The sequence below is a fragment of the Artibeus jamaicensis genome, unplaced genomic scaffold (assembly GCF_021234435.1).
Source record: "Artibeus jamaicensis isolate MK-2021 breed Jamaican fruit bat unplaced genomic scaffold, CSHL_Jam_final contig_490, whole genome shotgun sequence".
In the NCBI taxonomy this organism is placed as follows: domain Eukaryota; kingdom Metazoa; phylum Chordata; class Mammalia; order Chiroptera; family Phyllostomidae; genus Artibeus; species Artibeus jamaicensis.
In genome coordinates, this window is record NW_026521861.1 from 2,474,162 (window position 1) to 2,499,565 (window position 25,404).

The 25,404-nt window shown below is 48.1% G+C and overlaps 1 protein-coding gene across 2 annotated transcripts in view; it reads left to right on the top strand.

Moving 5' to 3' along the window:
* The window catches only part of WBP1L (WW domain binding protein 1 like), a 59,580-nt gene that overhangs the window by 15,077 nt on the left and 19,099 nt on the right, over nucleotides 1-25,404 (top strand). The window contains exon 1 of one of the 2 annotated variants that reach the window (XM_037159377.2): nucleotides 9,122-9,345. The exons of the other annotated variant lie outside the window; for it this stretch is intronic. Coding sequence (XP_037015272.2) covers nucleotides 9,319-9,345 — 27 coding nt within the window. The 5' untranslated portion in view covers nucleotides 9,122-9,318. Of the gene's footprint in view, nucleotides 1-9,121; nucleotides 9,346-25,404 lie in introns of those variants that run through there. 2 annotated transcript variants of the gene reach the window in all.

Consider the following 25,404-nt stretch of genomic DNA (forward strand, 5'->3'; position numbering starts at 1 on the left):
TGGGGGCTGCAAGACACTGCAGAGATAACGGTGCTGCGAAAGAAAAGTTCAGTGAGAGCGTCCGTGCTGTTCAAGTGGAGCAGCTCTCGGGCCAAACAGGCCTCTTCACGGTGGGACTGACTCTCAGAGGCTTAACGTGGAGGGAGCACCGCACGGCGGGAGTTTCCAGAGGAGACGGCAGGCCTCCGTGACCCCGTGGGCCTCTTGCAGCAGGCACGGCCGCCTCAGCGGTCTCCGGGCAGTGCCGACAGAAGTGATGGTGGTGCAGAGCAGTAAGTAATAATAGGCCCAGGGCAGCAAGAGTAGGTGGGCACACGGCTAGTCCCGAATGCTAATAAGCCCTGACGGAATCTAGTCGAAAGGTAAATTTCCCTCTGGGCAGTCACTGGCCGGGGTTCCCAGGGAAGACCTCTGTCCCTTCAGCCAGAAACCCCAGGTGCCACTCCTGGGTCACTCACACTTTCAGGCCTTTTGCAGGCTCGTCTGAGGAGTGGGGCTCGCAGTGACTGCCTTAGCCCTGTCACCAGCCGATGTAAGGAACGACCGAAATGGATATGAAAATAGCTTATAGACCTCGAGATCTCTGCAAGGATGTTGATTTACTGTGTTTGTTTCTCACTGGTGAGCGCTACCTTTTCTGCAGTATTGAGCATGCCTTGGCTAGAGTGTACATCTTGAGCAAAGCCAAAAAAAAGACTTTCAAACAGCCCTGGCTGGTGTGGCTCAGTGGGTTGAGCGCCGGCCTGCTAACCAAAGGGTCACTGGTTCGATTCCCAGTCAGGGCACATGTCTGGGTTGCAGGCCAGGTCCCCATAGGGGGCACCCTAGGGACAACCACACATTGATGTTTCTTTCCCTCTCTTTCTCCTTTCCCTCTGTCTGAAAGTAAATAAAATCTTTAAAAAAAGAAAGACAGACTTTGGGACAATGGATATAAGTGCTAAGATGTGGACACCTGCAGATTTTTTCAGGGAGGAAGAGTGGCCTGCGCTGAAACTCCATCTTGCTGTGATGGGGGATGTTTCCTCAAAGTCACTTCCAGTTTTTTTCCTCCTAGGCCTTACACCTATATGGTGGCGTCTCCCTGCCCACTTGTGCTTTGGTGCAGTGATTTCATGACTCGAACCCCAGGTCAGGGAGATTTAGAAGCAGGCTTGCCTACCGCTGTCATCCAGTGTTGCCTCGCACGCTGCGCCCTGGGAGGGAGGGAGTGCGGGGGCTCAGGTGGGCCTGTGGTTGGGCGGTGAGTGACCAAAGGACCGGTGTACCCTGCATCTGGTGTGATACGGTTTCCAGATTCACCCCCTGTAGCCATCATTTTACTTGGGGTGTGGGTGTGTGTGTTCCAGTTTTCCCATTTCCTACAACTTACGGGAAGGGTAACCTGAATGTTTTCCTCTGGTGTTTTGAAATCTTAGAGCTGGAATAGATTTGGTTACCGCATAGCCTAAGGAGGGAAGAGATGATATTTGATTTACATAAGATCCAGGAAGTGAGGGAAGGCATGGTAAATAGATCTAAGTTTCACAATCCTTGGGCAGAAAAGGCAACTAACTTGCAGGTGTTGCTGATGGGCTTATCTGGGGAATGGGAGACAAAACCAGGAGCAGCTTCATCCTGCTCACCATTGAAAAACAAATGTCAGGGATTTAGATCACGTCCCAGCTGTCTTGAGGAAGGGACTTTTACTTTTGAGGTGTCTTAAGTACCTTAAATCCCTCAGCTGAGAAATTAGAGGGGTCCAGATAATGAGATCCCCAGAGGATTTCCCAGTTCCTGCATCAAACCCCATGAGCTCAGAGTAATAGCCAGGTATTCTCCTGATCTCTTAGCTGTCTACTGGGTTTCTAGGGCCAGGAAAATGCCACCCTCACTGATGTTTGGGGATTCGGCTGTATGATTCATTTTTACAGTCTTCTCTATAGTCATGAAGTTTGTTCATCTGTTGTGGGAAATGAAGCGACCAAACACCGAGGGATTCTGGAGTACGAGGTTTATTTTACATGCATGGGCTCAGAGGAGTCATTTCCAAATTCTGAGCAATGAACAAAGGATTCCTGGGGTTTTTATAGATTAGGGTCTTCTTGTCTACGTGGCAAGGCGGGATACAGAAGCGGAATGCGGAAGTTAGTCCTGTCTAGGGGCAGAGCCAGGGCTCAAGGACACAGGTGTCTACGGGGCAGAAGCAGAATGCGATAATTAGTTCTATTTACGGGGCAGGGTTCAAAGGCTCCTATTATTCAGTTCCAGGGCTCCAAGGACACAGAAGCAGGGGTGTTAATCTCAGTCCTAGCTAATGCACTGTTGTTTACTTATCCTAGACAGCCCCATCATTCTCCCCAGGGCGCCTGGGGCCTGGGCAAATAAAGGTTAAACAGAGGTTTTTCAAAGTTTCTCATATCACATCCACGTAACCATCTTTTCTTGAGAGCTAATTTTGTGCAAGGCATTGCTTAGTATTGTGAGGGGCACAGAAGTGGAAGTTTTGCATCTTGCCCTTAAATTGCTTGAACTTTAGAAGAGGAGATAAGCTTGAGAATAAATAACTTTGCCGAGTTTATGAATACAGAAAAGAGCTAGTGGGTTTTCCTATAGAAGCACAACCAAGATGGCTTCTCTCTGGACAATATGAATGGTTGCTTTTATGACCTTAAACCCAGCAGGTCTGGAGCTGCTTCGAGGGACTCAGAATTGACGTGCCTTTGATGAAATGACTTCCTTTCTATGTGCCTGCCACCCATTGCATTCATATTCCCACTGAACATAGACCATGTCTCTCTGTTTTGCCCAAAGTTTAAATAAAAGTGAAAGATGAAGTCATACTTAATGGAGACCCGGAACACTCATTTTCCTAGTGGTCTTTTTCCAAGTGTATCATGCGGTATTTATGACCTTTGTCCCCCTCCTTTTGTTCTTATTCAGATCTTCGGTTTAAAAAGCAGTTCGACAGACACATGAAATGTGTCCGGGAACACTCCTGAGCTGTGGCTTACTCATTTTCATTTAATGTTTGGCCAGTTTGGTGAGGTTGAGGTGTTTCTAGGGCAGGAAAAGCAAACCTCGCATTTCGGTAGGAAAACAAACAAGGCTGCTGTTGTATTTGAGAAAGCTCAATTTGCAGATCCAGCGACAGCCCCTCCACCCTCAGGGACAGCTCACTGTCAGCGGGGAGTTTCAGAGACACCTGTGCTCTCTGGAGAGGGCAGCAAATGCCCACGCTCAGAGGTGATTGGTAGGGCAGAGTGAGTGACTGTCAGTACAGAAAGGAGTTTCTTCTTTAGGGACAGAGAAATAAGCGGCAGAAACCTTCAGGAGCTGTTACCGTAATGGTTTCAGCTTCTGCTACTTTCATTTCCGTATTTAGACGACTGAAGCTGCATCATTGACATGGGTGTCTTCTTGCCTCTCCCTGTCCCACCCGAGACGGGAGCAAAACTCAGCTCCAAGATTTATCATACTTTAATAGTAGATATAGTTAAACAAGCAAAAAAGAGAGCCCGAGATACTTAGTAAACTAGAAATTCCTGTCCTTGGTATTCATGGCAATACTATTGTCATTAGAAAGAAAAAAATGTGCTGGTTAGAGGTACTCAGTGAAGGCACACGTGAATAGGACCTGTGCATTCTACTTCCAGCTGACCTTTGCTTCATCTTCTGCCCTTGTTTTCTTTGTTTTTGTTAAAGATTTTATTTATTTATTTTTAGAGAGCAGAGAAGGGAGGGAGAGAGAAAGAGAAACATCAATGTGTGGTTACCTTTCGCACGCCTCCTGCTAGGGACCTGGCCCATGACCCAAGCAGGTGCCCTGATTGGGAATCAAACCAGTGACCCTTTGGTTCACAGGCCAGCACTCAATCCACTGAGCCACACCAGCCAGGACCATCAGCTGCCTTTCTCAGATGCCCTGTGTGCCCTTGTTTCCATGGTGTGGGCCATGATTGGCCCTGCCCAGTGTGTTCGTCTTCCCACCCAAACTGTATACGCTATTTTAGTACTCATCTCTCTCTCTCTCTTTTTTTAAATTGTCTTTAGGGAGAGAGAGAAAGAGCGAGACATCGGTTTGTTGTTCCACTTATTTATGTATGCATTCATTGGCCGTACTTGTATGCGCCCTGACTGGGGATCAACTGCCACCTTGGTGTATCAGGACGTTGCTCTGATCAACTGAGCTATCCATTGTCTTATCAAAACTTTCTTTGGCCCTTCTATCTCTCAACGGTTTTCCTTGTTCAGGCTGTTCTTGGACCTTCTTAGCTCCTTCCCAGTGTTTATTATGAAGTGCCTGTCTGTTTCTGCATCTACTGCCTTTCTTCCCTGACTGAGTAATTAAATACATAAGTCCTCGGGGGCAAGACTAATTTGCCCAGTAGTCCATCCTTCTCATTCCCATGGTATATCCTGGATGGCTGGATGTGACTGTGACCATCAGGCCACAAAAGAGGAGAAAGTGACAATTACAATATCAAAATATTATCTCCATATGTGTTTGAGATGTTTTGGAACCAAACAGCCCTGGGTGAGATGCTGTGGCTGCTGCCTACCAGGTGTGCATCCTTGCACGGGTCACCTAACTTCACTGAAGCTCATGTGTTTCATCTGTTCACTGTCAGCTATCAGCATGTGAGGGTCTTTCCTCTTTGAAAGAGATCATTTGATGTTTGGCAAGTGATGCGTTGTGTAGTGCATTTAAGAGCCTGCTGCCCAGCCTTCCTTTTGTGAAGCCTGAATAGTGGGAAAGCATCCACAGGTTTTTATGGAGACTCTGTAGAGCAGGGGTGTCCAACTCATTTTCACTGGGAGCCACATCAGCCTCACAGTTGCCTTCAAAGGGCTGAAATAATTTTAGGACTGTATACATGTAACTCCTCCTTAACGATTAAGGAATTGAAATTACATTCAGCCCTTTGAAGCCAACCAACCACAAGGCTGATGTGGCCCCTGGTGTAGAAGAAATAGCCCCCATGACTTGCAGAGCTCCTCGTCCTGCTCTGAAACCAGGAGTGGTGTGCTTTCTTGCCTTCTTGCCTCGGCAGGCCTGCTAAACGTCTGCCTTTGTCCAGGCCTAGGACACAGATAAGCGAGTATTCTTGGCTTCTGGCAGCTGAGCGATCCTTAGCATTTCTACTTGGCACAGTTCTGAGCATCTTTGTTCTGAGGTTGGAATTCTTCCCATGGCATTCACTACACTAATTACTTCAGGATTCTTTCACTGACGTCCAGCCCCACAATAACAAAAGTCAAACAGAGCATCTTCATGTCCGTTCATGACATGAAGATGCTCTGTTTGACTTTTGTTATTGTGGCATTCACCTTGCTTTGGGGTCGGAGTTACGATTCACATCTCTTTTTTTGTCAGAGCTCTAATGCATTTAAGTGTGCCCATACTCAACCCGGGATACGTAGAAAAGGTTTCTTATCTCAGATATTCTGTGTCTGCCTTACAGTCTCTGCTCAGAGCTCCTGGAAATAAAATGGCCCTAGGTCTGGAGATTACCTCATCCCCCAGAAGCCTGGAAGTTGCTGTCCTATTTTGATAAAATTCTCTTCCTTCTGATTCCTTGCCTTTAAAATAGAGAATCCCCTGGCCCTCTCCCCTAGCCTCCTTCAGCTGGCCAGGTGACCTACTTGGGTATGGGAACAGGTCTCCAGGTCAGAGCTGAACAAATAACTGTCTTTTCCCATGTCCGTCCCAGAATTTAAAAATTATAAATACGTAGGCTGCCTAGAAAACTGTTGCCAAAAAATTATTAAATCAACTACAGTGGAAGAATGAGTGCCACTGGCCACAAACCCATTGCAGTGTGTCTTCCTGAATAATCAGTTAATCAGAATACAGAGGGTTTCAGCATTGCTGTCTTTGGGGATTCTCTGAAGTGGGGAGGGGCGCTGAGCCGGAGGCCCAGTATCTCAGACACTGTTTGAGGCCATAAGCAGTTGTTAAACTGCAGCATTTTAACAATGTAACCCTGCCTAATTCTGGTTCAGTGTACTGGTTCCTTTTTTTTTTTTAATTGTTGAATTCATCATTGAATTTAATTTCTGCATCGTCAGGCAGATGACTATAATAATGTGATAAACTATTTGTTTGACTTACCTTTGGTCCACCGTGTATGAGCCTGGATCACTTAAAAGAGCCCTTTTTTTCAGACTAGCAGAAACTGCTAATGATCGTCTTCTCTTGCCTCTTAAATCCTAAAGCTGACTGGTTTGTCACTGGGCTGTGGTAGTATTTGCAGGGCATAGCAGAAAATGAAGTCACTTTCCTGGGAATGCCTGCATTTGTCAATTCAGCCTCTTTTTCTCCTCAAACTCTCCCCCCCACCAAAAAAAAAGTCAGTGCTCAAGGAGGGCTGGTCAGCAGTGGGCTGGGGCAAGGAGAGGCGGATGAATGAAAAGCAGTTGTCAGCAATCACTCTGTAAGAGTGTGTGATGTTGTGCTAAGTGAATGCTTTGGGTTTAATGCTGCCTTGCAAACAGGAATATATAATCTTGTAAGGAGAAGAAGTAAGAAAAGTGCTGATTAGAAGAAACACTGTCTTGAGTAGCAGCCATGAAAGGGTGATTCGTTAGGAAAAATTGGGGAGATCAGGAAGTCTGTGACACAATTTCAATCATTTAGATTGAACTTTTACAAAGTTACATTTGGATTTCTAGTAGTTTTGTTGCAGTTCCACGTATTCAGAGATCACCCATGATAAGTATTGTTTAGAAATGGGGAATGTTTACATAGTCCATTAGAGCAAGGGTTCTTGGGTATTTTGCTCGTGGTGGTATCCCTGGTGCTTAGAATGGCGCCTGGCACCTGTGGGTGTTGAGTCGGAGGGGAACAAACGAGTAGGTGTGCTTACGCCATGGCACCCTTTCTGGAGCGCTGCAGGTGCCGCCCTGCCCTGTTAGGTAGGTTCAGATCACAGCTGCCCAAGAATGGCTTCGGATGCCCTTTCCTCCAGTTTGACTGTTAAACTTAATAATGGTGCAGGTGTTTCGTGGTGGTTGGCTGTTGCCAGGGAACTGAGGAAATTAAAGGAAGGCATTGAAAACAGCTTTCTCGGGACCTGGCCGCGTAGCTCAGTTGGTTAGAGTATTGTCCCAATGCTCCGAGGTTGTGGGTCCGATCCCTGGTCAGGCCGCACACGAGAATCAAGCAGTGAATGCGTTAATACGTGGAACAGCAAAAATCCACAAGTCTCTTTTTCTCCCCTCCCTTCCTCTCCCTATAAAATCAAGCAGTTTGAAAGAAAGAAAGAAGAAAAAAGAAAGAAAACAAGCAGGTTCTCTGCTCTTCCCTGGGTGGCCGTGCCTTGATGCCCAGGCCTGCCTGTCTGGCAGTTTGGCCTGTGGTGGAGGACTGCAGCCTGGGATGGACCAGGGGTGTCCAACCAATGGCCCCGTGGACTGCACGTGGCCCAGGATGGCTGTGAATGAGGCCCAACACAAAGTCATAAACTTATTAAAAACATCATGAGATTTTTGTGTGTGTGATTATGTGTCACAGTGTATATATATAATGTGTGGCCCAAGACAATTCTTCCTGTGTAGACCAGAAACGCCAAAAGCTTGGATATCGCTGGAGACTGTAGGACTGTGTCTTGAGAATACAAATAGGCTGAAGAACTGCCCCTTAGGCCCCGAACACCTTGAGCAGCCGAAGCTACTCTCTCAGTACGTCTCCCCTCCTCTCTTCTCAGTAGCAGTGAGACTGGGATTCATTCTTTCCGTGAGCCTCAAGGAAATGGCTCAGCTGGTTTGGCTCAATTCATTTCCTTGTCAGGAAAGTCAGTGTGACCTTGACCGTCAGTAGGAGACCTGCAGCAAGCACATTGTGTTTGGCTGGATCCACTAATGATTGATTGAAAAGTACTTTTGGCAACTCACCGTGCTGTCAGTGTTGTGTATTACTAATTTATTGACTTAGGTGGGGGTGATAGATACTAATTTGCGAGAGTCATTTCTGATTTACCTGTGTTATGCCCAGCACCGGGCCACTCCCATAGGGGCCTTTGATGAATATCACTGGAGGGAAATTGTTGCAGAAAATGAAATGTACTTGCTTGGAGTCATGGAAAATATACCTCTAATTAGCAGCTTATGAAGTTAGTAGAAAGAAACTTCAGATTTATAAAGTTTCCCTGAAGATTGCTCTCCTTAAGGAGAGTCCGGATTACTCGTCCAGGTTCGAACACAGGCCTTTTGTCCTTTGCTAGTGTGTCCTCTGGTGGAGGATCCCCGGCCGGTCGGGGAGAGCTGCTGTGACCTGCTGCTTAGGGAACAGTGGCCGATGAGAGCTGGCTTACGCCACGGACTAGGAAAAGTCAGATCAGGACACCGACCCCAGGGCCTTTGCTTTCTGTGCAGAGCTTGCTGCTAGCCATTTTCTCCATAAACTGAGCTTGGAGAAGAAGGCATGACAAACCCAAAGTGGTGAACTTTTAAGAAGCAAGAGAGTTGGGTTAAATATAGATGATCTGCCTCACTGGCAACTTGGAGGCCGCGGTGGGACTTGTTGTACCTTTTGTACGACCAGTGAGGAAAGATGTTGGCACCTGTGCTTGCGTGGTTTGTTTATGAAATACAAACTCTCCTGTTGAAGCGAGGGCCCGAGAGGTCAGCATCCGAAGTAGCACGTCCTACCTTAGCTCGGGAAGAGGTGCCTATCCACACCCTCTGCGAATTGCCTCAATCCCTGCAGAGAGTTGGGACAGCCAGCTTTAAAGCACCGACTGTGGTGGGGGTGGGGGCGGGGCGGGAAGGTTCCGTGAAACTTGGTTTTTCTTTTCCCAAGGAGGAGAAAGAGTACCTCAGGGGTTGTAGTGTCCGACCCTTACTCCGAGAAATGTGGCTCTTTTCAGCTTCAGGTTTATGCACACCCAAGCCCGCTCAGAGCCCGGGGGAGCTGATGGGAGCAGGGGCTGCCTCTGTCCTCCCGTGCAGGCTCCAGCCCTAGGTGCGGCCAGGGCTGGCCATTGTGGGTTTGCAGCACATCCGCCTCAGTTCCACAGCAGCTGTCTGGAGTTTTCTCTGCTGTGCTTGAACTGATGTCATTTCCCTCTTGGCAGACAGCTTCGGCCTTGCTGCGTCTGAGATATGTCACGAGAAGGTGGGGGCGGGTCGGAGCCAGGCAGGGGGAAGCAGCGAGGAGAGCAGGAGAGAGAGTGCCTGCTTGGGCCCAGGACTCTGTTTACTTTCTCTGCTTTGCTCAGGAAGGCTGCTTCACCGGGACGGTGGGCACACGGGCCCGCCAGGGAAATGCTCGTTCCAAGACCTTAACTTTTAGAAGCCGTTTGTTGCAAACATTAGTGTGGACGATGCTGTTGCAGGATGCCTTTCCTTTTGGGTCTTAGACAGGTAATAAACTGGTCGTGTGTGGGTCAGGGTTGGGAAGGGAAGAGGGGCCGGAGCTTGTTTATGGTACTACTGCTTGGCGTGGAAGGAACCTTTTAGAAAATGTCTCGCAGTTATAGTAGTAGGCCAGCTCCCACACAGACATTTCCAGTCTTCCCTTCTTGTTTGCTAGTGGCTCCTTCCACATCCCTGAGTCTCTTTGGGGCTGTCCATTCTGATTAGATATTTTAAAACCAGTTCCAGAGCTTCATGGAGAAAACAGTTGAGAGGTTGAGGTGGGGGAGGGGGAGAGGCAGCAGAATGGGATTCGTAATTAAAATGCCTTTTATTCCTTCTCCATTTTGATTTGGCTAGGTAGAGATTTCTTCACAATTGCAGAGAGTTCCGAGTGATGAAAGGGGCACGTCTTTAAAAGGGAAGGGCTCCCAAACGTTTTCTCCTTTTAAGAATGCGGTCAGGGCTGCGAGGCTTGGGACATCCTGGACACTGAAGGGGGGTAGGGGGGTGAGATCAACTACATTTGGGCCTTCCTGACCGTTTTTCAAAACCAACAGACTTGATTGCTTTGGGAGCCACTGTCGGGAGTAGGGGCACCACGTTATAGCCGAGAACCTAGAGTGGGAGGAGAAAACAGTAGCGAGGGACCAACTGCTGTCTGCTGCTGCGAACACAGCTGTTGCCAACTATTTGTTCCAGGGCTTCTGAGAGTTGGCCGTCCCCACCCCTGCCTTGGTCTGAAAGGCATGTCTGTATCCGAATGCGTAAGCGTAACCGTAACCAGCGCCGGCTGTAAGAGGGGGTGGGGAGGGACACGCACCCTGTTGCCTGTTCCTGCGTGAGGAAAAGCCACAGAAAAGATAGGAGCAGAAGCCTTAGTTAGAGAGTCCCTGCCAAAGACTGCTTGTCGGCTCTCACTCAGAAAAGCGCTGGGTGAGCAGATCTCCCTTGGTTTGCCTAAAATTTTTGTTTAAAAGTAAGCTTCTCTGAGAAGCTCCACATATTCCATTACTGCTCTTGTTGAACTTCGGTGTTTCCTTGATGTAGCTGATAGGCAGAAGGGGGGGTCCCATTTGAGCATCTCTTCTGTCCCCCGAGACTGTCATTTTAACCTATAGGCACAGTGGGCCTGGGTGAAGAAGCTCCTGAGTGGTGTTGGAAACGGGCTGGAGGAAGGCTCCGGTGCTCTGTGGGCTGGTGGGAAGCGTGCCTGGTACTGAGGGCAGAGCAGGGCTGCAGAGCCAGAGAGACCTGTGTCCGCGTCCTGACCGCCCGGGGGCCCCAGCAGGGCAGGCCGCCCACCTGCTCTGAACCTCATCTCTGAGGGGGGAACGGTAGAATTGACTCAGTTACTGGGAGCACTTCACAAAATACGTGTTTAAAGCAGTAGCACCTTGGCTGGCTGAGAGTAGACATTCAGTTAAAAACGTAACTTTTTCAAAAATTTTTATTTATTGATTTGAAAGATTTGCTGTTCCACTTATTCTGCATTTATTGGTTGATTCTTGCACATGCCCTGACCCGGGATCGACCCCACAACCCTCCCATGTTGGGGCGATGCTCTAACCAGCTGAGCCACCCGGCCAGGGTTAAAAACATAACTTATTTTTATCTTCTCATCCCTAGAGGACACAGGACAGGAGTGCTGGAGGTAGAGGCTCTGGAGGACGGGTTCCTTTCCAGAGGTGGAGGGCGTGTAGGCGGCAGCTCTCGCACCAGGCAGTGGGTGACTACCATTGTGTGCTGGCACAGTTGGGAGGCTGTGGCTACTGTACTAGTACACTATTTTTTAAAAGATTTTATTCATTTATTTTTTATTGAGGGGAGGGGAGGGAGAAAGACCCCAGAGAAACATTAATGTGTGGTGCGCGTTCCCTGTTGGGGACTCGGCCTGCAATGCAGACATGTGCCCTGACTGGGAATTGAACTGGCGACCCTTTGGTTCTCAGACTGGCACTCAGTCCACTGAGGCATACAGCCAGGCCGGTACTAATATACTATTAACCTTATGTATCGGGGGGCAAGAAGGGGACATCCAGTACCCTCCACTCGTTACGCGTGAGGGTGCAGTGGTTGGTTGCTGTGGGGGGCGTCTCAGGATCCGCAGCAGGTGAATGAATCTTCAGCTCTTGTTTCTGGTTCCTGGAAGAAGGCTGAACTAGAGGACCTCCCGAAGGTCCTTTCTGCCCAGGCTTCTGTGATTCAAGCCTTGTCTGTAAAAACCTTGAGTATTTTGGTTACATAATTTTTTATATTTCTGTAATTTATGTGTCTGACAGTGTAACTGTTCTTTATTGCACCTCCATAAAAGCTAGTCTTCTAAAGATTACTCGGTGATAATTCTGTTTTTAAAAAAATGACAAGCTAAATATGTAATTAGTCTTTATCACATAATATGTAAGTACCTTTTAATACTTTTTTCCTTTAATCCACATAACTCAGTCTTGTTTTATGTGATAGTGCGATTCCGTTTCTACAGAGCGCGCCTGAGTCATTGGCCCGAAGTTGCTCGGAAGTTAGGAAAATGGTACTTGAAGGTTTTTTTTAAAACCTTTTGTTGTTTGCTTTTACTTATTTTTTTAATAGAAATCTTCTAGAAGGGTCCTTTTGATTTTAAGGACAATTTCCTCTTTAAAAAAGTTGTTAATTTTTTGATTTTAGAAAGAGGAAGAAGAAGGGAGAGAGACGTAGACCTGCCCCACCCACCTGTGCGTTCACTGGTTGATTCTCGTGTGCGCCCCGGCCACCCGCCAACATGGGTCAGGACGGTGCTCCCACCGAGTGAGCTGCCCTGCCGGGACTTAACCCTGCTTTTCTGATTGGAAAGCCTGAAGGTTTTTCTCACTGCCTAGACTGCCCTGACCAGTGTCTGAGATAGTGCAGGACTGCTGTGTCGTTCCAGTTGGGGCCAGTTGGGGCACATTTTCTGAAGGTTGTGTCTGGGTGGCCCGAGGGCCAGATCAGACACTGCTCTTCTCTGCGTGCTCAGTTGCGTTTTGATCTGTGAAGGCTGTCAGGCATGTGGCATTTACCGAAGAATGCCACTGGACGGAGATTTTGAACTCTTAAGGAATGGGGTCAAGGTAAGACAAACTAAAGCACAGTCCTTATGTCCTGGAAGCTCACACTCAAATGCAGTTCTTCTCAAAATGCATAACAATCGCCTGTGAGTTGGGCTCATTAAAATGCAGATTTAGTAGGTCTGGGTGGGATCCAGGGATACGCATTTCTGTGAAGTTCTCAGGGTGGTTCTGACCCTGGTAGTTTCTGGTTACACTTTGAGAGAGCCCCCCTCCCCCCTTTAGTAGCAAGGAAGTAATTACAGGACAATGTGCTGAGACAGTAACTGAGGAGTCCCCAGGGACTCTGATAACAGTGGGTGAGAAAGCGTGTAAATCAGGCTGGAGGAGGGGCAGTGGCTTGGAAGGCTTTCCTGAGAAGGTGATACCTGATCTGAATCTTGAAGGATGAGCAGGAGTTTACCAGACTCACGAGCTGGGGAAAGAGCATTCTAGACGGATCAGGTTGGGAGTGTTTTTGTTTTCTCCTGTGGATGAGAAAGGAAACTCTCCTCCCGTGAGTCTTGGTGTTAAAGAACTTGGCTCAGCAAGTATTGGTGTCCCTTATGTCACAGAGGAGGAAAGTGTTGGGGCTCTTCGGTCTCCTCTGTGGCGTGAACTCAGTGTCTCTAAAGGGCAGAGAGACCTGTCGCTTCCTTCCAGGGAGCTGTATTAACCTGCTTTGGAAGAACTCATGCAGCGTTGACTGAAGAATGGCCTTTGTGCTTCAGAGGAGCTGAAGTTCGGAAGAGCGTCACCTGCCGAACTTTTTGGGAATGGCACCATGTACCAAATTTTAGATAAAACACACCATTGAGTGTGTGCTGTTCTTTTGTTATCTGGCGAGATCAGAAAATGAGTTTTCTGGTTAAGAGAGAATTTATCACATATACCTAACAGATGGATGACTGATTTCTAGAGCACAAGATTGCAATAGAATGTTCTTAGTCTGCTGATTTGTATGAATTTGTTTTCCTGTTTGATTCAGAAGGCATTGGTTTTTGTAAGGCTAGAGGATTCTTATGACCAACATTCTGTATCGGAAAAGTATTGTGTTTCTATTCTATTCAGAGCATGTTGTGTGTACAAAGAGGTATAAACTCAGGTCCCTGCCCCCAAAGAGTTTACACTCGGGTAGGAGTAGAACGAGTGCGCAGGAAACTGGACGTTCGGCAGGTGGCGCTGCTGAGTGACGGGCGACGGGCGAGGGGAACGGGTGCTCCAGGGGTTCAGAGCAGTGGAGAGATGGCTCTCTGCTGGCAGCCCTTTCCTTCCTCAGTCCAGTGGTCTTGGTTACGGCACTGTAGGTGTGGGGCAACCAATTGACGAGAGAAGTTCTAGTTGATGGAGGGCAGGAAATAATTTATAACTTGTGCCTCAGAGTGTCGCCTTTCCCCGTGTCCCCAGTTGTCCACACCAGTCAAGTGAGATGCTTTGTCCCTGATACTGGCAATGAGTGGGCTCCAGCAGAACTGGGGTAGGTGTGGCACCCTCTCGGGTCACGTGCCCTGCCACGTTAGAATCTGTCATGGGTCGGGACATGTAAGAGGGACCAACTTCTGGCCCAAGGTGCTGTTTGCACTCTGGCAAGGGGACACTGGTATCTACCTACAGCCCCTTGACCGGCCTGAGGTTGACTGTCAGGGCGACCAGCATGTTGAACCCCATGGGGAGGGGGAGCTCCCTGGGCACGGTGAGAGCTCTGAGGGTCTCTCGCAGGGACAACACCGAGGTGCAGTGGTGAGAGCCAGCCTCAGGCAGAGGGAGGGGGATCTGCCAGCCTCTTGTTTACCCACCACACCACTGCACATTAGCTGATATTTCCATGGTACTTTCATTATTTCATCCAGACAGCCACCCATGAGGAAACTGAAATTCGAGGTGTCGCCTCTTCAGGATCACGCAGGTAACGGGACTAGGTTGTCCCAGTGCTGTCCTGCTCGTGCAGGTCCTGGCGTGGCACCTGCACCAGTGTCAGCCTTCGCCCTGCGTGCCCTGTGGTCAGCAGGGGACTAAGTGTTGACTCCTAGCCATCAGTGTCCTCCCGTGTGTGCGTAGCCTCTCCCAGGCTCAGGACAGATTGGGCAAGACCCTGCTTGGAAGGGAAGTGGCCGTGCGTGGTGGAGCACAGCCCAAGGTGACACTTGCTGTTTGTACCACCTGAGGTTGGAGCCAAAATCCTTCTCAGAACTGACTTGTAAAAGTCTTGTAAAAGACGGCACCACCGAACACCTCCGTCCCTGTCCCCTAAAGGTGAGGAAGGGTGGCTGTCACCCTACTGTCCCCTAAAGGTGAGGAAGGGTGGCTGTCACCCTACTGTCCCCTAAAGGCGAGGAAGGGTGGCTGTCCTTGAAGCCTTTTTAGGTGAATTTTTAGACCCCAACCATCTCTGTGGCAAGAAGGCGCTTTTTTAGAGGAATGTGGCTTGTTTTTCACCACATTCCTGTTACCAAAGCAAAGAGAAACCGGGGGACTGGACAATAATTTAGGAGAAAGGAAGACTCTGTCTGATGATTTTGAAACGTACATCCAGGGCAGAGCCAAAGGAAACATTCAGTGATATCCCTTGTGTTTGATCCACCCCCTCCCACCCCTTTCCCTTGAAGAGGTAAATTTTAGTCCAGAAAAACAGGATGATTTTGGACTACTTAAAAAACTGGGCTGTAGCATTTCTTTTCCTGCCCTAATTCCCTACCAGCCAGATCCTGGTTTCTTAACTCTACGCCCAGGGCTTCTTGGCCCTGTGCTCATTTGCAGGTGGAACAACCCTGCAGGTTGATGGCTTTGGCCATCTCTGTGCCCCTCTCTGGCTTTGCTTCTCTGGGCAGGGCTCAACTGGGCTCGCACCCTGGACCTCACCAGAGGCCTCTGTTGCTGGTTTCTGGAAATGGTGATTTCAATCTTAGGTGACTGGCTTGACCTGTCTTTCTCTTTTAACTGAAAGGGAGAGGCAGGGCAGCGGCGGAAAGCTGTATGCTTTCAGGAGAGAGGAGGGCAGGCTTTGAGAATGGCTGGAGTGTGACACAGTGACTTTCCTGTAAGTGCCTAAGGGTCTGCTGGGCCTGTGTTGCATAAAGACTGGTTCCCTTGGGCACTGCATCAAGGAGGCCAGGGTATTTATTATTGTTTGGTTCTCTTGCTTAACACTCCTCTCGGGAGCTCCCACTGAGCTGGGAAACACATGGCGACATCTGCGGTTTCCAGTATTGCCGGGCGTCGTATTGTGTGGCTTTCAGCAGGGGTTTGGAAATCCCTGGTTACCCACCAGGCAGTGCTGTGGGTACCTGTGACCTCCCACTCCTTGGGTGTGGCTCTGGAGTGTGGTGAGGAGGCAGGCTGCCAACAAAAATAGGAGATGCGATCACTCCCCCGTCTCTGGGTGAGGTTCCAGATTTATGGCCCAGGCTCAGATTATGCTGAGTTACTATAAACCTGTGGTGGCCAGGGAGCCATGGGTAGGTCTCGCAGTGGTCATGTGAAATCTCGTCACCACGCCACAGCCTTGGCCTAATGCTTGGAGGATTCCCTCCTTCTGCCTCGTAGCTGAGGCCCAGGACAGGACTAGCCCCTGGAGGTACTTGACCCTCAGCCCCCAGGATCAGCACTTTCTGAAGGGGTGGGTAGCATGTCTGATCCCTTGCTAGGGCAGGTGCGCTTGGGAGATGGACGGCAGTCCTGCTCTCGGGGGGCTCACAGAGGGTTGGGGCGCCCGTGAGTCATCGGACAGCAAGACTGGGTGGAACACGACTACACCAAACCGTGTGGTAAGATTTGTCTGGAACGGTGGTTCTGAACTAGGAGCAACTCTGCCCCCTCTCCAGGGGACCTCCGGCAATGTTTGGACATCATCGGTTGTTATAACAAGGGGTGGGTGGCGTTGATACCTGTGTCTAGCGAGGAAAAGCCAGGGACCCTGCGGATAAACATCCTGCGATGTGCAGGAGGGGCCTTGTAGCGAACAGTGGTCTGGCTCCTGGCGCCAGTAGTGCAGGGACTCCGAGCTGGAAACTGCTGGTGACTGGGGGGCTCCTCTCTGCTTCGGGAGCAGCTGCAGGAGTCACAGGCCTGGGGGGAAAAGGGATGGTTTGTAAAGGAGAAGTCGGTGCGCTTTCTTTTTGCTGCTTTCTAAACAATATGTGTCGGTTATCTGCTTGGAGATCTAGAAGCGTGACATCTTTTTTTTTTAGGTTTTATTTATTTGATTTTTAGAGGGGGAAGAGGGGGAAAGGGGGAGAGAAACATCAATGTGTGGTTGCTTCTCTCACGCCCCCTACTGGGGAACTGGCCCACAACCTAGGCATGTGCCCTAATTGGGAGTCGAACCTATAACCATATGGTACACAGGCCAGTGCTCAATCCACTGAGCCACACCAGCGGGGGCTAGAAGCATGACATCTTGGTCACCCCTAATCAATAGGTACTATGTCTTGTCAAGAGTATGGGTATGGGGTTATTTTTTATGGCCAGTAGATAAGATCCAGCTCTTCTGAAACTGACGTTTTATCACTTCGTCTGAATAATCTGTATAAGCAGCCTCCTGAAGGGTAGGGTCTCAGCAGTGCCCAAATAGCTTTATGCAGCTTAAAGAATAGCTGTTTTATTTTTTTAAATCTGCACCTGAGGATGTTTATTGACTTTAAAGAGAGAGGTTGAGAAACATCGACCAGTTGCCTCCCTGCACCCCAGCTGAGCGGGACTTGAACCCACAACCATATGTATGGGACGATGTTCCAACCAGCTGAGCCAACCGCCAGGGCGAGGCTACACTTATTTTATTAATCCATCTCTGATAACAGACTAAATTCTCCCTTTTCTAAATTACCTTTTCATTTTTAAGTGTAAGGTCTCAGTTCAGAAAGGAAGATCTTTAAAGTTATTAAGAGTATTTTGGAGCCTCTGGAATCTGAAGTTGTGTGTGTATGTGGTTTTCTTTTTAATCTTGTATCTGTTTGCAGGGACACCGTGTTTCAAAGATTTTATTTATGTTTAGAAAAAGGGCAAGGGAGGGAGGAAGAGAGGGAGAGAAACATTGATGTGCAAGAGAAACACTGATTGTTGCCTCTCGAATGCCCACCTGGGGGCCTGGCCCGCCATCCAGGCTTGTGCCCTGACTGGGAGTCGAACTGGCGACCTTTGAATCTGCAGGCCAGGGCTCAGCGCACTGAGCCACACCAGCCAGGGCGGGGAGACCGTTTGTACTCTGTGGCCTTTGTCTGAGGCAGAAGTCAGCCGTTTGTTTCCTTGTCACACGTGTGGACCTGCTTACAGGCACTAGGTCTCCGGACACACGGACACCCCAGGCAGGCCCGGCCATTTTTTCTTTAGCTCCCAACAAAGCCTGCTGCTGGGGGAGAGAACTGCTGACCAAAAATGGGGTTAAAGTTAGAATTTTGCTTACAATGCGGAAGGACCGTGTCCATGAAACCCCACGTGTGCCGCTCCACCGTCAAATGAAACTGGTGAATCTCTTGTAAATCACGTCAGCAACCAGGAAAAGCCCAGCCAAATGCATGAAAGCGCAGTCACCAGGCAGGACTTGGTTCTCTGTCGCATCTCTTGAGTGTGGTGGCAGGAGGTTTTCCTGATTCTGCAGAGGGAGCTCCCTGTGCAGGAAAGAGGGCCCTTCTCTTTGACCAGGTAGCTGTTTTACATGTCCTGGGGAAGGTTTTCTCGAGCCTCAGTGTAGTGAAATCAGGTGTCTGCTGTTTGTATTCAGGCCTCTGTGCCATGTTTGAACCTCAAGGTAAGGGGATGAGTGGTCTGTGACTGAACTTGAGAGCAAGAGAAGTTAGCCAGATGCCCACAGGGGCCAGGCAGGCATGTGCTCGAGTTGAGCAGAGGAGGGGGTGTTGGACAGCAGGACTGAGGGAGGCCGTGGTGCTGTCAGAGCTCAGGGACGTCTGTGACTAGGACAGATTTGGCCCTAAGGCCCCAACATGTGGGTCTTGAATTTTCAAGAGAGGCTGGGAATCTGAATTTCTGGGTGCATTGTTTTCATCTTAAAATGTTGGCAATTTCATTTCTTAAAAAATTGAAACAAGGAGACGTGGGTAGAGAACTGATTAGCTGGCCCGCTGTGTCCTGAGGGCTCCCCCCATGTGCGATCCCTGCTTTCAAGCAGGAAGGGGGCAGTCATGCTGCATGGGAAGGAAAGGACCTGCCCTCATCGGGCCAACTCTGGACACATGGCAGCCAGCTGAAGTGCCCGCCTGCCCAGCCAGAGAGGCACTGCTACCTGCGGGTGTGGGTCTCGGCTCTCTGCACCAGCTCTGGCTGCAGTGCCGCGTTTCCCAGTGCATGTGTTCTGTGGCAGAAGGGATCAGTGTGGAGGGATTGCCCAGGGTCGGGGGTACCTCAATAGCAGGACTGCTTTTCCTTCTAAGTGTCGGGGTGTGGGAAGAGTGGCCCATTAACCCAGTACCCATCCTGCTGCAGGCAGTCTGACCCCACAGGCCTGCCTGCACTTGGACGCTGACGAGTAGCCTAGCTGTTAATGAAACCATGGGGTGTGCTGCAACTTCCAGTCTCTGTTCTGGGATTTTCCTACCAGGGTGAAGTGGCTTTATCTGAGTTTGTTATTCAGGTTCCTAATAACAACACAGGAAATGGATTTTAATTTCTTGCTGGCTACTCTGTTTGGGGGCCATTTAATAAGGATCCAGTTTCAATGCAGCTTTGGCAGCAGCAGTGCTGGTGAGGATAGGAGTATACCCAACTGCTATGTTACTTTAAAAGAAAAATTATGAGCCCTGGACAAGTAGCTCAGTTGGTTGGAGAGTCATCTCGATACGCCAAGGTTTCGGGTTCAATCCCCGGTCAGGGCACATTCAAGAATCAACCAATGAGTGCATGGGTGAGTGGAACAAGGAATTGTTGTTTCTCTTTTTCTCTCTCCCCCTTCCTCTGTCTAAAAATCAATAAATAAAATTAATATAAAAAATTGTGTTTGGCCCGAGGCAGAAAGATTAGAAATAATTTAATGTGTCTTGATTCTAAGTGGCTACTGTGGGGGTAACTGTGTTGGGATGTGTTTGGGATTCTAGAAAAAGAATATTAAGACTTCCACATTTAGGGGCAAGAACTGCGTGTATTTTATGTTTATTGGAGATCGAGGGCAGTGGTTCTCAAACTTGAATGTATGTGAACATGATCAGTGGACTATGTTCTAAAGGCAGCTCCTCGGTCTCTGCCCCCAGAGGCTCTCCAGCGACATTCTTAACGAACGCCCGGGTGATGCGGGGCCCGTGGGAAACAGCACATCTCTGTTTCGTTGCATTTGTTGTCTGTGTTCATTGCCAGTTTGGGGTGTATTCGCTTATGTGTGAGAGGCCCTATTTAGTTCGGATTCACTGCGCCCTCCTTCCTCAGATGCTTGCGGAGCATCATTCTTAAGGGAAAACTGATAGGATTGTTCCAGAGGCCCGCACAGGTGGCAGCGAGAGCACCCCCGCCCCCACCACATCCGAGGCCCCTGGACTCCCCTTCAGCATCACACAGCCAAATCTCGGAGCAGCAGCGGCCCCCATCGGTTCTAGGCTCATCTCAAGTCTGTCGGTAGCTCCCTTTGGCTTTATCCTTAAAGGCACTTTCCAACTAGAGGATGGCAGACGCTGTTCCTGAGCCCAGGAAGCTGAAGTGAAGGGGCCCTAAGGGCACAGTGCCAAATGTGGGGGATGAGGCTGAACCTCCTCGGATGAGATTTACTGGTTGGCGTCGGGCAGCCTGCCCCTCCGCCAAGGTCCTTTTGAAAAATCACTGAACTCCACCAAACAGCATAAAAGTTTATTCCTAATATCCCAGTTCATACAAAGCAGACTGGTTACCTTATTAGCAATGGCCTGCATTTTATCTGAAAGGCGGGGGCGTCAAACTGTCCTGTGCAGTGTATATTGTGATGGAGACAAAACTGGGACCTAACAATCCCTCCCCTCAGAGGGAGGGAGATAGACTGACAGGCCGGCCAGGACTCCTCGCCAAATCCTCCCTCTCCCAGAGCTTGCGTCCCCTCCCCCCAGCTCCAGCTCCAGCTCCTCCGTAACTTCCTTCCAGCCACTTCGGCATGTGTGCCCTTCAACAATCCTTGTTTTCCTCAGCTCTTCAAACAACCTTAAAACCAGAATCAGGGCAAACGTGAGCGTAACTTTCTTGTTGTAAAAGAGGTAAATCCACAAAACTCTAAAGAACATTTTTTTACGACGACCACCAAGGCTTTTTCGGGGGACCTGGAAGTGTTTCCTTTTCAGAAATCAAAGATTCTGCCTGGAATAGAACAAAAAATAGCTGATTATAAGTTTAAGTTTCTTACTAACTTTTCTCATTCAGTCATTTCCAGTCTGTCTTGTTGATGAAGACTTTGTTACCCTTTGGTTACAGAACATTACCAAAGTCAGATAGCTGTGGAATTGGGTCTGCTTCCTGGAAAGCCATTCCTGACTCAAAAATGGAAGGAGTGTTGAGTTTGTTGTTTACTCTGCACTAGCAGCCACAGCTGGAGTAGTGGGGGGCAAAAAAAAGAAAAAAGAAAAGAAAAAGGAAGGAGCCCAAATTGAAAGGTAGATATGAGGGTTGCAAAAATATTTTGACATTTATACAAATTGCCATGAGCTAGGGAGAACCTAGCTGTTTTAGCCAACAGTGAATTTACAAACTGTGGTACTTTGGATATTATTTTAAATGTTGTGCAAAGCACTTGAGGTCTGGCTTCTGCCGAATTCTCAGCTCTTTCTTCGAGCCTCTCTTCCTGCAATTTTGTGTGCTCATCCTCATTAATCTGCTTTTTTGCCCTTGAGTGCACCAGGCTCATCCCTGCGCCAACGTCTCTTCATGCACGTGGCATGCCGGGGGCCTTGGTCCCTGGTCCCGTGGGCCGGCTAAGGCCATCTGCTTCTCCATTCAGGGATCCTCCCAGATGTCCCCTTCTCCGGGAACCCTTTCCCGACCACCCCGTCAAAGGCCCTTTGTCCTATTCTATTTTATCATACTTATGAAGCTTATTTTTAAGCAGTACCTAACAATTTTATTATATTTTCTATTTTATTTTTATTTTTATAATAATAGTCTATTAATAGAATACACTGCTTTAAACTCTGATTTCACTTTAACAAGTGAAATTTTCTGTTGTCTTCACCAGAATGGATTTAAGGTCTTTTTGTCTTTGTGTAGTTGTCCAGTTTCAAACAGTGTGCCCAGATGTGAGTTTTATTATTGTTTGAGAATTCCCTGTCTTTAATCAGTTCTTGGAATTCCTTTTTTTTTTAATTTAAAATAAAATTTCATTTTTAAGTATATTTTATTTACTATGCTATTACACTTGTCCCATTGTTTCTGCCCTCTGTCCCCCTCCACCCTAAACGCCCCCTCTAACCTTCCCCTCCCTTAGTCCATGGGTCGTACGGATAAGCTCTCTGGCTTCTCTGTTCCCTACACCATTCTTAACCTCCCCTGTCTGTTTTCTACCTGCCATTTATGCTTCTTGTTCCCTGTACCTTTTCCCCCCATTCTCTTCCTTCCCTCTCGCCTTGGAAATTCTTCAGTTATCTCTTTAAATATTACCTCTCCTCCATTCTCCTTTCTTTCTTGAGCTTTTTATTTCTCATTTGCCATTTCTATGTTTTGTCTTAATTGGTAGAAGCCTTTTGTGTGGTAATTTTCTCAGATCTCTTTTCCAGCTCACCAATTCTTTCTTTACCTTAGTCTGATCTCTGTGTTATCCATCTGTTTAGTTTTTAATTTCAATAACTACTTTTCTACAAGTTTTATTTTTTTCCCCAGCTTTGTTTTCTGTCTCTTTTTTAGTATGTTCTTTTCTCATGTTTTTTATTCTTTTTGGTTTTAAGCATTTGAAACATGCTTATATTATAGTTTATCTATAGCTCGTTCTATTATCTTGTCTTTTTCAGGAAGTCTTATCTGGCTGTTGAATTTCCCAGGTCTTTTTGATAATATTTTAAATATATTATTTATGCATAAATATTTGTATTTTGAAGTTCAAAATACAACCCAGCTTTATTTGCGGGACTCCGCCATGCCCTGACCGAGGGTAGGTCATATCAGAGTTTTACATTTCTTCTGCCAGATATCACAGAGTTATTCCCAGCCTAAGGCCACTTTTTTGTTGTTAAATTTTGGGGTTGGGGATTCTCAGACCATGTAGTAGTACAATTCAAGTCTCACACTAGCTGGTGGAAAGGCCTATGGTTACAGATTTTTAGAGGAGATACTTTTTTTGTTCTCAGTTCAGAGTTTTTTGTCATTGTTTGCCAGTGGGCTCTTTTCTCCATTCTGCCCCCCCAGGATCCTCACTCGATATTGGCACTTGGTGCCGACTCCCAGATTCAGGTAGGCGGCCGAGGAACAAACAGCCCCTTTCCAGGGCAGTTGGAAAGGCTTGCGCTCATTTACCAGTGTACTTTCTAGTTTCCCACAACATTTTTGGCTCCAGGGGACCCTCCTTGCTTTTGTATAAGCTCAGCTGTATGATTAAGTGGATACTGTTTTATATCTAGTATTTCTAGGGTTTTGACAGAAGACTTTTTAAGGTACCCACCCAGCCGAATAGCCAGAGGCAGGATCTCTTCTCCCAGAATCTCATGCTCATTGCCGTAGCTGTAGCATCCAGCACAGTGCCCGGCACGTGGGGAAGGGGGAGATATATATGTGTTTGTTATATGATTTGTGGAATTGGATGTTTCCATTGGAAACTGTTTCTTTTCCCCATAAGGAAAGCCAGACAAAGGTGGTGCTTCAAATTCATTCATATCCAGCAGCCAAGGTAGTTAGTTGGCTTCCTATGCTTTAGCATCCTGTGAAATACTTTAATTTTCCTAGTTTTTTACTTTGAAATTCAGTGCTTTACTAAGGACATGAAGATGCTGTTGCCAGCTGCTGGCAGAGCTTTCCAGCCCCAGAAATTGGCAAATTAAAGCCAGGCCTGGAGGACTGTCACTGCCCAGTGCCTCCTTGTGTGCTGGCACTTTGGACGTTCCTGTGCTGATTAAGTTGACCTTTGCTGTGGCTCAGCTAAGAATTGCTGCTGGAACACCTGGAAACTCTTAAGGAAAATGTTGTTAGTCCCGCAAATATGCTGCCACCAAAGGGATGCGATAATTTTTTGCATATGTGCAGAAGGCATACTGTTTGTTCATCCTTTTCCATTGTGAAAAGTGTTCTTTCCAGGCCCGTGGTGGTCATTCTTGCTTTTTTGTGCCCATGCTTTTTGTTTGGTGACCAGCGGTGTCCCGTCTGTTGGAGCCAGTCACTGTGGTGCTAGGGCTTGAAAGCACATGCTCACAGCACACAAGGGCCCCAGCAGCCATCAGTACGGTCCTCCCTGAGGTAAAAGACCTAGGCATAGAAGCACATGTTCTTTGCAGAAAGTTCACTTATGTAGTTTTACCCCCCTGGGATGGAGTTTTGTGCAAGTGAAAACTGCCAGGAGGAAGGTGTTTTTAAAAGGCAAATCTGATCTTGCCACCTCCCTGCACAGTGTGGTCCCCGCTTACGTGACTTTCCTACCTACTTTCTCAACCACTCCTAACTAAAGGGCTTTGCTTCTTTCATTTTATCGGCCTGGAATGTTCTTTCTGTCTCTCTTCCCTAGTCACCCACATCCTAACCACCCCGACAATCTCACTTCTAACTTACCTTCCTCCCAGAAACCACTTTGGACCTTCCTGACTGGCTCCTAGTCTTACCTGTTGTGAGCTCTCGCTGTATTTTCCCCTCCTGGTTGCAGTTTTAGCTTTGTGATTGCATTTTCTTTAGACTGCAAGCCCCTCAAGGACAGTGGTCATGACCTTTTTTTAGCTATTTTCCCATTGTGTTCGCCACCCCTGGTTCAGTGCCGGTGCAGGGCACTCAATAAATGCTGAAGGAGGGAACAGAGGGAACATTGGCCCTGTGTTCCACTGCGGGAGGAAGCCTTCAGTAAATCAGTATGGAAAATACGACCTTAGGGGCAAAGATGGGAGGAGTCCCGCACCTGCTGCTCCTCCTCGCTGCCAAGGAGGACCCTGTTCCCAGAGTGGGAGCCCATGGGGCTGAGCCCTTATCTTTCCCTCAGAGACAAAATACTGGCTTTATTTGGTTTGGGGATTTTATTGGATGTAATTAAGCAACTGAGGTGGGAAAACCAACTGAAGAAGTATAACTTTAACCAAGGAGGCTGTAGCTTAATGCTAGTTAAAAGCTCAGGCTCTGAAGTCTGACAAACCAGTTCCCAGCTAAGTGACCTTAGGCAAATTACTGAGCCCTTCTGGGTCTCAGTTCCCTGGTAATACCCCATTTCACAAGGCCGCCTTCAAGCTTCGATGAAGGATAAAGGAATACACGGAAAGCACTTGAAACTGCCCAGCACACAGCCAAGTGCTCAGTACACGTTAGCTGTGCTGTTCACCCCCGGTTGCTCTGCCTTTGTGCAGGTCGACTTGTGGTTGTTTCATTGAGCAAACCTTTCATTGCCAGGCCCTGTGCTTGTACGTGGCAGGGCGGGGAGGATAAGGAGACAGAGCTCCTGCCCGAAGGGAGAGTGCAGTTCATTCCTTCATTCTCCAGTTCCCCTCTGGTAGAAGGGTTGGGATGAGTACTTACTGGTCACTCCTCAAGACTTGGCCTGAACAACATAATCTATGTAAAATGCTTGGCTGTGCTTGAAGAAAAGCAAAGGTAATCATAGAGGGTGCTGAGAATTTTCCATATTTGAACTTTCCATTGCATTCTTTCCAGTTCCTTTTTCTGTTCTTTGTGTGTCCGGAGCAGCCCACATTGCCAGTGAGCTTGGCTGTTCTGAAAGAGTTCTAAAGGAATGTAGTGTGGTTTGAATGGTCTTGCACGCTGGCCAAAAGCTACTATTGATATTAAGAGCTCAGAGAAGTTGAGAAACTTCCCAAGCACTCACACAGTTAGTGAGCATTGTGGGCTGAAGTTAATAAACTGGGCTTTAAACCTGGGTTTGACGGACTCTTACTTGCTTCGGCCTCAGGGTGGCTCTGGAGCCACGTGGTGGTTG